The sequence below is a fragment of the Fusarium mangiferae genome (genome assembly GCF_900044065.1).
Source record: "Fusarium mangiferae strain MRC7560 genome assembly, contig: FMAN_scaffold002, whole genome shotgun sequence".
Lineage (NCBI taxonomy): Eukaryota > Fungi > Ascomycota > Sordariomycetes > Hypocreales > Nectriaceae > Fusarium > Fusarium mangiferae.
This window is the reverse complement of record NW_024573922.1, coordinates 3,479,525-3,494,426: the sequence shown is the minus strand read 5'-3', so window position 1 is coordinate 3,494,426 and position 14,902 is coordinate 3,479,525. Positions and strand designations below refer to the sequence as shown.

The window sequence follows — 14,902 nt, the reverse complement described above, 5'->3', positions numbered from 1 at the left end:
TCAGTGGATTGAGTGATGAGCCTTTTTCACCCCTTCTCAAAGGGTCAATGGATAATTTCTGAGGATGGGACTGTGGAACAAACCAATTCGAAGTCAGACACGTTGAAAGGGTGAGAACTGGGTCAAGCTTCAGGAGTTTAGAATGCCATCACCAAATGTGATAGCAAATGAGCTTGCCCCGTGATTTTTGCAGGGTGCCAAATGTCTGTGGTTCGTTTATGAACCCGCTCTGTACCCCCGCGCTCGTCTTTCATTGTTGTATCCCTAATGAGATTCCCTACGTCACCCGGCAATCGCGTCATATCGCCATTCTGGTCGCCCTTATTTTCCCGTGGACAAACTGGTTTGCTAGGTCCGCCTATTTAATAGGCTAATGATGGAATTTGGAAGACTTGTATTGCTCTTGAATGTGCCATTTTTCGATTCATTTGTCTGTCGAGCCATGTCAAATGAAAGAAAGGGCCCATAAAGTTGACTGAACGATTTGCCTCTAAGGTCGAGTGTTGACACATACACAAGGCTGACCGATACCGCAGGTCTTCTCCCGAGACACTTGAGATCAGTCCTTTCAGGGGCTCGAGGCAGACGGCCCCCCATGTCTCACAACCATGCCCCTTAAGATCCCTTAGGGGCCGAGAGCCCACAATAGATCCTCCAGCCGATTGGATGATGGAGCAAGCAAGCGACGTCATTGTTCTTCCCCACGCAATTGAGCAAGCCCTTAACGAATCAATGGCGAATCAGAATTCCGCTGGCGGTTATGGCTGGCCCAGCACACCGGTGCCGTTTGAACACCCAATTTGCTTCTCAAGAAACTCGAGATGCTGGAACCGCTCAAGAATATCCTATCACCGGCCCAGATTGGAACAAGTACTTGCACACCGCATGTGATACGACACTGTTGACATGGTCTTCGTTGCTGGCTCTTTGTCGCTCGGGGTCCAGAATGGATACCTCGTGACCATAAGAAATCTTGCCGGTCTGTCTAAAAATGTCGGTGTATGCAGCCTAAGATGAAATGCGGTCCTTGGTTTGTCGTTTTCCACGACCCCGCTACTGGATTCTCAAGACTTCCAACAAGGCTTCTGATGATAGCAGGCCTCGATGTGTTGAGTAACAAGCGCGAATGGGATTCTAGTATAGGCCGTTAGAGTCTTGAGGGCAAGGAATCTTGTATGGAACACTCCGTAATCAATTCTATTATTGTCCCGAAGTCAACATCTGCATGAATAAAGAAATGTTGAAAGTCCATGTCCGTTGGAGTCGAGAAGGATATACGCCTGGCAAGGCTGCAGGCTGTGTGTATTACCGAGTATTTGTGATAAGAAAGCGGGGGATGGCGTCCGTCAACGATGATGGATGAGCGGACAGCCGTACGGGCAGTATGCATTCTCCGTGACCACGGCCGAGATATCTGGAAGGTCCCCACAGCGACATGCTGCCCGCAGCAAACGATCTTTGTTATGTGCACACCCCTATGCAGGTTCCAGGCCGGTCCGAGGCCCTCGTCTTCCCCCTGTCTGGAGCTTGGGGGCCCTGACCTAAAATTGGCGGGAGTCGGCGCCAAAGGATCGACGAGATGATGATCTCATTCCGTTGTTGGCTGTTCAGAGGTTTGTTTCAAGATGTCTCTCGCACAGCATGAGGGTATTGTCAAATCAAATGGCGTGTTGCTCAGATGTCCCACAGAATCTGGCGGAATGTGGGATAGACACCTGAGGTCCAGGAACTGGTATCCTGGGGCATTCAGCCTCCCAAGTCTCAGGCTCTTCTGCCACCACTTCCCATGACGCTCTTCAACCCATCCCCTGGGTCCAAGACTGCGATTGGCTCCCCCACGAGATTTCCTTGACCGGTGTATGATCCGTCTGGTATCTCGTGCCTAGTCACGCTTGGGAATGATTTACCCTGATGTTTGGTTGTATTGTTTCGAGAGGGAGGAGAGACTGGAAAACCAATACGAGGAATCGAGAGGGCAAGTTTGACGAAAGAGATGGCAATCCAATGCTCCACTTGCGCTGGTGGTCAACAATGCGATGCTATCGTCAGCGAGCGGCACTTGGCCGTGTTTCGCTATTAGCAAAGCGGTAAAATGCAATAATGCCACGTCACCACGACCTTAAGACTGTTGACGGCGGAATGATAGACATATCACTGGATTTATGTAACCTCAGGTCCCTTGGTTCGACCTTGTAAACGAGGGCAATGCGAAATCGTTTCTGGATTACCATCCTGCATGCCCTATCGAGTAAACCCTGCCCTCCCTAACCGAGTATTTGGGTACAGTCAACCGTGGGTGCGTGGCAATCTGCACTGGGACCAGCAAGGAATTGAAACCCAACATGCCATGCAGTGATGCAGCCTTGTGCACAGCTCAGCCGCATATAGGCGAGACCGCAGTAATCTGTAATGTGGCGGTCACTTTCGAAGATCAGGATGTGCCATCCTCTAGTGAGAGTAGGGCAGGGTTAAGAGCGACGGTTTACCGGGGAAGGTTGAGAAGAGCCTTCCGGCGCTCGTGACAGTGGATACGAGAAGGCCCTAAGCTGGTAGCACGAGGAGCCACGCGGGTGTTGGTGTTGAAGTTGACATTTTGATAGTTGCTGTGGATGAGGCTAACGGTTTTCTCAAACAAGCTGCTTGGATTCCCTGTTGATACTGAGATTAGACGATACAGTGGCAGCTGAAGTAAGCGAATGCACCATCCTGCACTGTATAGAGAAAGCCCAGTCATCGCTTTCTCCAGTATAGTGGATACAATCCCTTGAATAGCTGAGATTGCCTCGAGATGCTAAAGAGACACGATGTGATGCTGACAGAGAACACGAACGTGGAGGATTGAGATGCTGGAAGAGATTGATAGCGCCCTAGGAAGGTTTAGCCCCGAGAGACAAAATACAAAGGCAAGTTATCAGGGGCTAAACGGGCTGTCTGATGTGTTTATTTTGGCAGCCTTGTTAAACTTCGAAGTTTTTATTTTTTTTTTTTTTTTGGCTCCTTGCAGACGCTATTCGGCTATGCCTGCGAGATCCAATTTTGGAAGCTGAGGCTGATAGCTTTAGTGGAAGCTACCTACTCTGTAGAATCAGGAAATGACCGAAGGACTCTCTTTCTGCCAAGCAATATAGCAACATCAAACACTGCCTGCACTTCAGGTAGGGTAGGTGCATCTTCGATTTTGGGTCCTGACATTCAAGGCATGGGATTCAACACCAGACCATGCATCATCACGATATCAATATCGGCTGTTCGTTGATCTAAATCATCGCTGTTGCTCGTTTCAAATCTTCGGTTCTGCGGCCCCGTACAAGGGCCAATTTCCCTCCGGTCGGGTCGGGTTGTTTGGCTGGAGTCGGAAGCAACATTGGCGCTCCACACATCGTGTCAGACTGAGGTCATTGTTGGAGGAGGCTCAAAAGCCCGGCCAGTCCAGTCCAGCTCAACGCAACCTAAAGCAGAGCAACGCTACGCTGCTGAGGCGCATCGCGGAGGAGGACAGCCAAGCCGACGTTCAGAGGCTCGCCAGCCCCCTTGCGACAGCATGAATCCTTGGGGCACAGGCACTTTTGCTTACTGCTCCCTCTGTGGCTCACTTGTTGGCAGTCTTGCTCATCTGGCTCCATGTGGCCTATAAAGTCAAATCTCTGGCAAACAGATCGAGTCATCGCCTACGTGTGCTGCATGAAAGAGGTACCACGTTTTGATACCAGAGTCCAAGTCAACATCCGTAGAGATTGATTGGCAGCCCTGCTCCTTGACCAACGCTGGGCACATGGTTAGCCATGTGCCGAAGCGAGAGATTGAAGTACTGTACTCCGTACACGCGAGCGCACCCAATTCTAGGCGCGGAGACGGGTACTGTACGCGTATTGGCGGGCTTTGAACGGTTGAAGCTTCTACCATCCCCTGTCATGGAATTGTTCTTTTTCTCTGGCTGTCGGAACTTGAATGCGGTACGTAGTGACAGGCAGCGGCTCCGAGTGCTGTCAATGACTCCTCAGGCTCAGTGACTTGCTCCCCAAGATTGTTTAGTCTTGGCCGGATCGCTAGCCGAAGCTGTCCTCTTTTTTTCTGTCTGCTTACTGGTTCAAAGTAAGCCCTTGGAACCACCAGTTTGTGTCAAAGCTCTTTGACATTTCTTTTACTCCCTTCTTGATCCCCCTCGTGATCATGATTTGAGAGGGTCTTACAACCAGGGACAAACGAGAATGCAAACATCTGCCAAGAGGACAGAAAGGAGCCGACAAAGACATAATAATAAACAGCAGAACCGAGATAATCTTTGGTGGTTGCTCGGTTGTGGACACCAAGCTTGTTTACTAGGCCAAAGTCAAAGTTTTTTTTTCCTTGAACAAATTGAAGCAGAAAAGACCCAATCCCAACCCAGACTATAGACTTTTTCACCACTTTGCCCCTCTTCTCTTTCATTCTGACAGTCTGACCGGATACGGTCTTGGTTTCCAAGTTCGTGTCGTGATCATTGATTGCTCGATCGCCCTCGTCTAAGAGAGAACTTGGTCGAATTTGACAAAACTTTGCTTTTACCACAGTGCCAAAGTATGGCTGCCAAGGAGGGGTATGGCGTCTTATTGCATCGTCATTCTGAGATGGCTGCTCATCATCAAGCAATTGTGTCACGACCAACCAGATTGATAGCACATGTCTATCCGACCATTTCGTCCACGTAGATTCACGTCGTTTTCATCTCAGTACCAGACAGCTTTGTTAGTCAGGAACGGAGGGTTTGCCTATCGTCCCTTCAGATTGCTCTGGCATGGTCGAGAAATTGGATTCGCGCCGGCGCGTCTCATTCTGATTGACCAGCTTGATAGTAAAGGTGTGTAGCTCAGACCTCTCGGATCCAGCGGCGCGCATATCTATCTCTCTTGTTTTGCGCCGGCTCTCCCTCGAGACAAAACCCTTGATCGCCATGAGTATTTCATGCATTGAAGTATGGAATATTAGCTTGTGTTGTAAGCCTACTAGTTATCGAGCTACACAAGGATCGAGTACCGAAGTCATCAATCATCATCAACGATAATCGCAATCGCAATCGCAAGCATGATGATTTAGGATGATGATATTTATGGCGTCTTTCTCCACTCTGAATGGGTAGCCGTTAGTTTCGATTTGAGAGTGTTGTTGGCCGCTGTTGTTGGCCCGTTACGGCGCACTACCGCACTCCGAATAGACGAGGAGGAGTCCAACAGAGCACTTTGAGGCAAGCGGTGTCGCGTTTATTCTGTCGACCTTGATGGACTGGGCGCTAGAAAAGCCAGAAAAGGGGTGCCATAAGAGGAAGTGAAAGAAAACGGTGTGAGCCACACTATCCATGATCCATGGCATCCATCTGATGGCCGAGCCCCGAATCCCGCCCACAAGCACAAAGCCTCAATCCGACCCTTCAAAGGAACAGTCCAAGCCCACTACCGAGCGCTAATTGCAAGCTGGGACGCTAATAAGTCACAACACAACGGTTCCCGAATCCACGTATTCAAGGCTTCAGAGTGTATCTTTTATAAGATTAAGCTTCTGATTTGAGGAACTTATGATGAGATAATGAAGCTTATCGCGTAATTGCCAAACTTATGTTGCTCTATACGACATCCTTGGACCCAATTCCAGGGGGGTTTCTAATTCGCAAGGGAAAGAGGATGGAAGAGAGGAGAGCTTAGAGGAGGATCGAGCCAGGATCCATCGTCATCTTCCAACGTTCCGGTTCCCCATGTGGGAGATGGAATAGCCTTCTCTCATAGGCATGGATGCTCTTAAGATTTCCAAGAGTTTCGTCTGAACCAAGCTCACACCGCTCTGAGCACCTCTTTCCAATGCAATGCAGTTCCCTTTGCATCTCGCCCTTTCTTTTTCTTGGCTGGCTAGTCCATAGGTGATGGAAGACAGGGTAAGCTAACCAAAGATAAGCCAGCATCCAGTCCAGCCTATCCGATATGCAACTTGACTTATCCCTGGCACGTTGACGATGACCCTATGGTAGGACTTGCTTGGCCTATGCTATGCTTCTGAGTCTAGTTTTTTGTCGCTGGGTTTCCCGTGTAACCATCTTGTTCTTTAACTGGCATGACTATGACTCTCCCCCCCCTTTCTTCTTGTGCTGTCATGCCTACCAATTGCTTGGGTGACTTGGCCCGTTCGCCCTGTTCTTCGCACCGAGGCATAGTGTGTGTGTACACGGGAATTGAGTAATCAAGCAGGTGAGCGGACAGGTGAGGAGGGAGGTTCACCGTATCTGTCTGTGTGTACTGTATGTAATGACTATATTGGTCTGGAAGGCACAACGTGGTATGTCGGTCAATCTCAGTTCGAGACATTGTCCTTTAACGACATTAATTGTTGGTCATGTGCACAGGTGGTGTATCAGAACAAGTTAGACCTCGGAACATTTCATCAGAGTTGAGGTTGAGTTGAATGTGTTGCATTAGGTCGGTGTCTCCCTGCAAACTCAACTTTGTCTCCCTTGTATCGATCAAGTCTTGGGCCTTGGGTAACACCTCTCAACCACCTAAACTTGGACTCTGTGTATGGCTGCATAAGGAGGACATGCTCACTCACTCACACACACACACTCTCTCACACACACACCACCAGGGCCTAACCATTCGCCTCCCCCTTGACCATTGACCATGGAAAACCCCACTCTATCAAGTTGCAGTGGACGAAAATCATACACCCCTCCCCCCGGTCACCTCCCCAGTCTCTCCAGTATCCACCCCGGTCTGTCTGTCGTCCACAGTAAAAATTGAGAGGGAAAGGGAAAAAAATAATTAAAAAAAAAGGGCTGTAGGGAGACGGAAGGGTACGTACCCCAGTCCAAGGTTCCCAGCGCTGGGAAATCCCTGGTCTCTGTATGTACAATACAGGCCCCAGTATCGTTGGATGCTGGTCCCATCAAATCAATGGCTCAATCAATCACTTACTCTGGTCATCCTCATCACCCTGCCTGTCTCTGCCCAGACTCCTCTCCAGAGTTGCACATTGGGGATTGACAGCGGATCAATATGAATAGAGGTGTAGATAGAGTGAGTACATACATAACATAACATACTGTATGTAATATCTGTCTGTTACAGGGACATGCACGGGCACACAGGCACAGGTACAGGTCGTGACTGAGACCTTAGTGGGCTGTTAGGACTAGGCTTATTAGTGAAGCTCACACAGACGCCTTCGACTCGGTCAACGCAGTGGAGGCCAGCAGGCAGCGCCGTACAGCGCAGCAGAGGAGGCGCTAGGTACCTACAGGCATTAACCTCAGCACAGTCTACAACGCAGCACAGACTTTAGTACTGACACTGACACTGCCAGAAGATCAGCTCGTGTCAAGTGTCAAGTAGAGACGCTCCAAATGAAGAAAAAACAGTCTTGGCTGGTCACCCCCTCCGCCATAATTTCCCGGCAGCCCAAGAAGACACCCCCAAGTCGCAGAGAGAGAGAGAGAGAGCCCAACGGAACCGTAACAGCAACCGCCCAGGCTCTGGCTCAGGCTCAGCGCACCGCCGCCGCATACAACTTAAGACTCTTCCGCTGCCCGCGTCCAAGCACCAGCAGCTTCCATTCAGTCTCTTCTATTCTGTGGTCTAGCTTTCTTAACGTTAGCTCTCTTTTTTCTACAAAGTCTCAAGTCTCGCCCGCTCCAACGCGCGCCAAAAGAGGACGCCATCATACTTTGAAGCTTCTGCCCTCCCTTGCCCAGTTCGCTCTCCCAACTGTGCGGTATCAAGAGGAGATTGCCCTATTTTTTCTCTCTATCTTTTTTTAATCTTCTGGTTCCCGGGCTATCATACAGCCACCGCCCCAAGCTACCACCTACTACCTTCCAGTACTCAGTTACCTTTTTCACCACAGGCTACTTATTACTACTTGGACTCCCCCCCTTTTCCATCTCAACTATCTTTTCTACCCCTCCCGCTCCACCACCAACTTTCCCATTGACAACCTAACCTTTGCCTTTCTCACTTCTTGTCTGTCATAACAATCTGCTTTCTTCAAAGAAACCCTTTGACACTCTACTCGAGAGAGACGATTCTTCCACTTCGTCAGCGTTACCCAGACTGCGCCATCACACACTCGACAACCAAGCGCTACTCAATTGCAATTCGCCGATCAATTTGCGACAGAGCTGAAATTCCGAACTTTGTCGCGTTCCCTTGACGTTGGGTGACTCAGCCAGTTCGACCTCGATCTTCGGACTCCCTTCTTGGACCTGTTACTCAAAGAGCCTGCGGCTTCTCGGAATTGTCATCGTTTTCCATTCGAAATTGCGCCTGATCGAGATCTCCTCTGGAAAAGACCCATCGAACTTTCGGCAGTTTCGGGTTTTATCACATCGAGACAAGGAAACCCACCAAGCGCAGGACGTTGTTGGTGTTGACACGCTATCGAAGGAGGTGTTTGTAGCTTAAGCTACCCCAACTTGACCGGCCTGTGGTTCTCGACGGACTGCTTCATTCTATTCAATCACCTGGACCAGTGGTTCTGCGCTGTGCTGCAGCTCTGTGCCTGTCAAGGACGAACGCCCTGTTTTGCTTGATCCAGCGACCCCAAGGCGGCCCCAAAGGAGCCACCTGCATATCCCGCCCTCTGCCAGCTCACCACGCTGCTGCGAACTTGGCACATCATCACGCCTCGGATCGACCTTGTCAGGACCTACCCAGTCACCCGCGTGTTGCTCAGCATCACTACCCTCGCGTGGTCCACTCAGCAACACCACAGGCTTCTTGCGTCCCTGCATCTGCATTCATTACGTGCGGTCGACACTGCCCTGGCTCTTCTGGCATCCTACCTGACACTGGCTGCACCCCAGAGTGACAGCTGCTCCACGAGGGATCGGCTTCCGCAGCCTCTTCCCCGCAATTCGTGTCTCTTATCGTTACCCCCAGGCCAGACGTCCCACCATGGCTCCCCATTCTGACTGAGCTTTTATATACGTCGATGCAACCTTCGAATGCGACCTTTCTCGCCCTCATAGTGTAATCACAACTCTCAGCACGACCATGTCTTTCGGCTCTGATTCAGACTCAAAATCCACATTAACAACTTACAACCTATCCGAAATGTCCTCATCAATACGCTCTCAACTAGGTCAGGTCCAGACAGCCTTTCCTTCACAAACACAACCAGTCCCCATTCCCATGTCAGCTATCAGTGCTTCATCAGGAGCTTCAAACTCACAAGAAGGCTCACCACTCATGTCTCCCGACACTGCTGTTCTAACCACATACTCCTCCGTCCAGCCCTCGCCTGAACCCATGCGAGGTAGGGAGGAGGAGGTATTCCCTTCAAGCTTCCAGTTGCCCGAGTCTGTGCTGTCCCGGAAGACAAGTACAAACTCCCTTGGATACAATGCCATGTCGGAGGTCGCCAACAACAGCAAAGGAGGTCTCATTCGCCGATTCTCAAACCGAGCCCATCGATTTACAGGTAGAAGACGACCATCCTCTGGTGCCCCTGCCAGTCGTGATGGAAGTGTTGGCCCCAGCATTCTGAGACGCCGAAGTGACAGCAACGCTACAGCCCCCCAGGAGAATAGCGCCTTGACGGATACCGATGAGGAGCCTGAGATCATCGACGACGGCATCTCCATGGTTGTGCTTGATGGTGCTACCAACACCTCATCCGCCAACAGCACTCACGGATCCATCAGCGCGAGTGCTGGAGCTATGGCTGGCCCAGTGCTTCCGGCTGAGCTTCGCAATGGATGCCCAGTGAGAAAGGTTTCGAAGAAGAGCCGACCTAAGAGAATCAACCTCGTATACGAGACCGAATCCAACAAGCTTTCCTGGGATGCCACCCGACCTCAAAAGTCTCTCCATGTTGATGAGATTAGAGAGATCCGAACAGGTTCGGATATCCAACAGTACATCATTGACTACGGCCTGGGAGATGAGGCAGCTAAGTACAGCGACAAGTGGTTTACTATTATTTACACAGTTCCCGAGAACTCGAAAACAAGATTTCTGCACATTGTTACAGACAACACTAAGAGCTTGTCACTTTGGACAGAATTCTTGGACGCCATGTTGAGATACCGCCAAGAACTTATGACATCGTTGATGGCATTCAACGACCGCGCTGTTGCCCAGTATTGGCAAACAGAGATGGCCAAGGAGTTTGGTGACCAGGTCCGCTGCCTCGAGCAAGAGGAGATGAATATTGCCGGAGTGAAGCGTGTGTGCCAGAACCTTCACATTTACAGTTCACAAGCGACCCTGGAAGTCAACTTTCACTTGTCTGATTCGCGACGACGACAAAAACTAAACTTTAGGGAGTTCAAGGACTTTGTTCGACGCATGAAGCAAAGGACCGATGTTCAACGAATTATCCGCGGCTTTGCCGCCAACCCCGAGTTCGGTCTTACCTCGACAGAGTTTCTTACCTTTCTCCGCGACGTCCAGGGCGAGGATGTTGATTCTAACCGCGTTGCCTGGGAGAAGCTGTTCTCCCGGTTTTGCCGTCAGTACCGCAATGATGAGGCCGATCTTCAAGAAAACGCCGAGATTATGTCCGAAGCCGCCTTTGTTGGTTTCTTGACGTCAGAGCATAACGACGTGATTCAACCCGAGCCTCAAAACATTGTCCTGGACCGCCCGATGAACGAGTATTTCATTTCAAGCTCCCACAACACCTACCTCCTCGGTCGTCAGGTTGCTGGCCAGTCCAGCGTCGAGGGCTACATCTCAGCTCTTGTCCGGGGATGCCGATGTGTTGAGGTCGACTGTTGGGACGGCTACAACGGCCAGCCCGAAGTTAATCATGGCCGCACCATGACAACTTCAATCAGCTTCAAGGAGGTCATGACCACCATTAACAAATACGCTTTCGTCAAGTCCAAGTACCCTCTTTGGATTTCACTTGAGGTTCACTGCAGCCCGGCTCAACAGGCGACAATGACGGAGATCATCAAAGAATGCTTCGGTGCACGATTGGTCACCGAGACTTTGGAGGCGTTCCCTGATAAGCTTCCCACCCCCTCTGAGCTTATGGAACGTGTCCTCATCAAGGTCAAGAAGCCTCAGATCAAGGAAGAGCCTGTTTCCGTGGGTAATGACTTCCGTGGTCGACGAAGGGGTAACAGCCTCAACTCGCCCATGATGCGACCCTCGGCTCCTGATGGCACCCCTTTGATGCCATCTCAGTCCCTTCCCCAGAGCCCTATGTTGACACCCAGCCACTCCTCGCGAAGATTGGTCAGCAAGACCCGTGTCAACACTATCACCGAGGGGCGTGTTCAGGACATGATGAGCAGCAGCACCAGCGACAACGAGAGCGCTGGTGAGCAGCCAGCCAAGAAGGCCCCCAACAAGACTGTCAAGGTCCTTGGTGAATTGGGTGTCTACTGCGCTGGTGTAAAGTTCTCTGGCTTTGACACAGTGGACGCGAAGCAGTACAACCACATCTTCTCCTTCATGGAGTCTAGCTTTGCTAAGCACTCCCATGCTAAAGATCAGAAGATGGCACTTGATATCCACAACATGCGTTACATGATGCGCGTCTACCCCGACCGAACCCGCATCACCTCTAACAACTTCGACCCCCTTATCTACTGGCGACGCGGTGTCCAGATGGCCGCTCTCAACTGGCAGACATTCGACCTCGGAATGCAGCTCAACCGTGCCATGTTCGATGGCAAGGATGCTTCTGGCTACGTCTTGAAGCCCGCTGAGCTCCGAGACATTCAAGTTCTCCCCTACAACTCTGACATTGCCGAGGGCAAGAAGGAGCGCAGTGTTGTCTCATTCAGCATTGACGTCATCTCTGCCCAACAGCTTATGCGACCTGCCAACCTCCCCGCCAATAAGTCTATGGACCCCTACGTGGAGATCGAGATCTTCCACGCCAACGACAAGCGCGACAAGAAGGAGGCTGATTCTAACTTGGTCATGGAACACGACTCGCCCCTCAAAGTCCAGACGGAGGTGATCCGCGAGAACGGTTTCAACCCCATGTTCGACAAGCAGTTCAAGTTCAAGGTTACCACCAAGCACCCTGACCTGATCTTTGTTCGCTGGTCGGTCAAGCTCTCCAACGATGGCGAGAGCTACAATGAGCGCCCTGCCGTCGCTACTTACACCGCCAAACTCACCAACCTCAAGCAGGGCTACCGCACCCTGCCTCTCCTCAACCACGCTGGTGACCAGTACCTTTTCTCTAAGCTCTTCTGCAAGATTAAGGTCGACTCGGTCCAGAAGATGTTGATCGATGCTCCTCGCCGCACCCAAGACGGAAACAAGCTCAACCGTCTTGGTGGCAAGGTCTTCAGCCGAATCAACACCAGCCCTAAAAGTACTATTGAAAAGTCTAGCTCCGAGAAGACGAGCTTTGACAGCTATTGATTACCAACTGAGCCACATCTATCTCATCTGTACGAACACTTTTTTCAACCTTCTTGGATATAATTCTTTTTCACCATTCACTTCTCGATCGATCGATACTGAGCCTGACGAAGCTGGATCTGGACGCTGCTTAAGTCTGATATCGACAAGGATCTTGGGCAAAGGATATCCGAAGCCATCCTACGATGTTAGTCACACATCTTTATTCCATGATCCCAGGAGGATCCTGGCGCGACACGCGATGGGACTGAAGGGATCTGTGACTTGATGGATGGAGCCTGCGCCATTACTGTTTACTTTGTTTCTTTACTTTTTCTTCTTTTTCATTTATTCAAGGCAGGGTTGCAGCGTTTGGATAACCCTTTTAACAGTACCCTCTGGTACACGACGATTTCCTTAAAAATACGGCGCATGAAAAAAACAGTTAAAGATGGACAAATACCCCCTTTAGCGTGGACGGTGTTGGTCATTATTGGGATTCTATGTTTATATTATTTTTATTATCGAGGCATTGAAGCTGCCTCGATGGATCAAAGGAACAGGACGGGAATGAAAAAGGAGTCTGCATACACCACGCTTGGCCGTGATTTGGGAGCGTCAGGGAAACTTGCATTGCACTGGGGAATACCGGAATTCACGTATTATAGATCGGCACAAGGCAGGGGAGCCAAACACTTGGGAAATATCTCTTTTCTGCTGAAAGCACTCTCACTTTACTTGGCCCACAATATCTCTCTCTCATCTCTTGACTCTCTTGTTGATTCTGCTACAATCTGATGTCATCAATGTCACCTGGCGCGGAAGACGAGATGATAGGAAGGAGGTTATTGACCGGGCATAAGGGAGGATGGAATGGCTGGTGGAGAAGATGGAGATATCCCTCACTTTTTGAGGCCTCTGAGATGGGACAATGGATCGACATAGGGAAATCATGATATACACATACCGGTGGCTCACGCTACAACAAACAAAACAAACAAGCTACTGGGCCACCCCCTCAATATGGGGATAGGCCATAGTGATCCCTTCACCCCTTTGTGGAAGAGGTCTTGGCCTTGACTCAAGGGCGAAGAGGGGAATAATGAGAAATGAACTATTTTGCAAACACATGAATCTCTGATGAAGCCTGTGACTCGTATTCTCGTATTATTACCCCTGTTCCTTAACAAGATAGCTATAAACTAATCTCCACAAGTTCAACTTTCTAATCCTAGCGACGAGGCCGCCTCGTTCTTATTTTACGGTTCTCACTAAAAGGCGCTCGTTCCATATTCGTCTCGTCTTCCCCGCAGGGTCCCCCCTCTCCAATGCTGATCTTGTAAGATCGTCGCTGGGGGGTGTGCGCCCGTTGAGAAGAGCATGTCGTATGGAATGAGAATGAGGCTATTCTGAGTTTCTGGACGAGGGAGGGGGGTTGGATAGTGGAGTTGAAGATGTCATTTCAGCTCGACGTTGCAAGCTTTGTAAGCGTTCACGTCAACCCCGCTTGGACATGGACAAGAAGATACTTGGGATGTTAGCTTCATCTCAAAGCGTAGCATTTGTAACGTTTCTTTATGAACATCGTCTGAGAGTCATGATGAGCGACATAAACCCCCTTGTGCTGGAAAAGATACCTCAGACTGACACTTGTCTGTCAGCTCTTGAACTCGCCAGGGATGCTTTGCCTATCCCTATCTTGAATCATTCTCTTCGAGTCTATCTTCTAGCTCGGTATATCGCCGAGAAAGAAGACTCTCCCTTCAGATCTGAAGATCAGAGTCCACTTCTCTTCGTAGCAGCCATCCATCATGATATTGGAGCCAGCCATCTCTACAATGGCGAGCAACGCTTTGAGATCTCCTCTGCCGACTGCGCAAAGGCCCATCTCGTCAAAAGCGGCTATTCTGAAGCTGCGTCACATCAAGTCTGGACTGCCATCGCAGTACATACGTCACCAGGCATAGCGGAGCGAATAGATCCCTTGTCCCGTCTCATACGCCTCGGCGTGCTGTCTGACTTTGGATCGAAAGATTACAGGACAAGTCTAGGCGTTGACGAATACTACGCCGAGATCGAAACGCTTCTGCCGAGATTAGATGCAGAGAAGTGCCTAGGTGACGCAGTTGTCAGTCAAGCGAAGGAGATACCTCATGTGGATAGTCTCACCTGGCCAAATGACGCCAAGTTCCCTGCTGCGAGCTGGCCTGGGATACTCCTGCGGGCACATGCCGAGAACCCAGGGCATGACGGCGTCAATCCAGCGTTCTGAAACACGCCAAAGTTCTCGGTTGACAGGCGATATCATTGTCGTAGGTAGTGAGATTGGCGGTGTAACCCATTTCTTCCCTAAAGTGACATGGCGATGATCAAGGGGTGTTGGTGTTGTAGATCTCACAAACGTGGACGATCTCAACTCGGCAGTTTTAGACTAATCACACGAGTCACGCTGGGCAAAAGAGCAGATCTATAGTAGATATACACCCGTGGATCCTGAGCAAAGGGTGGAAGTCAAAATAATATTGGATATCAGATCATACACCGTTGACTAAACTCCGCCAAAAGCGTATTGG

At 50.3% G+C, this 14,902-nt stretch overlaps 3 protein-coding genes across 3 annotated transcripts; 2 read left to right on the top strand and 1 right to left on the bottom strand.

Annotated features, from left to right (window-relative positions):
- Nucleotides 1-2,264: 2,264 nt before the first annotated feature.
- FMAN_05537 (uncharacterized protein) lies at nt 2,265-2,734 on the bottom strand (the record flags this gene model as incomplete). Its single annotated transcript, XM_041827793.1, has 2 exons — nt 2,265-2,421; nt 2,487-2,734. The coding sequence occupies 2 exons, from the start codon at nt 2,732-2,734 to the stop codon at nt 2,265-2,267; spliced, it is 405 nt and encodes a 134-aa protein (XP_041678721.1).
- A 6,277-nt stretch (nt 2,735-9,011) lies between these two features.
- On the top strand, nt 9,012-12,350 carry FMAN_05538 (putative phosphoinositide-specific phospholipase C; the record flags this gene model as incomplete). The annotated part of the gene is made up of 1 exon (XM_041827792.1): nt 9,012-12,350. One exon carries the CDS (start codon nt 9,012-9,014, stop codon nt 12,348-12,350), a length of 3,339 nt encoding a protein of 1,112 aa, XP_041678720.1.
- Nucleotides 12,351-13,929: 1,579 nt separating this feature from the next.
- FMAN_05539 (uncharacterized protein) lies at nt 13,930-14,601 on the top strand (the record flags this gene model as incomplete). The annotated part of the gene is made up of 1 exon (XM_041827791.1): nt 13,930-14,601. One exon carries the CDS (start codon nt 13,930-13,932, stop codon nt 14,599-14,601), a length of 672 nt encoding a protein of 223 aa, XP_041678719.1.
- Nucleotides 14,602-14,902: the final 301 nt, after the last annotated feature.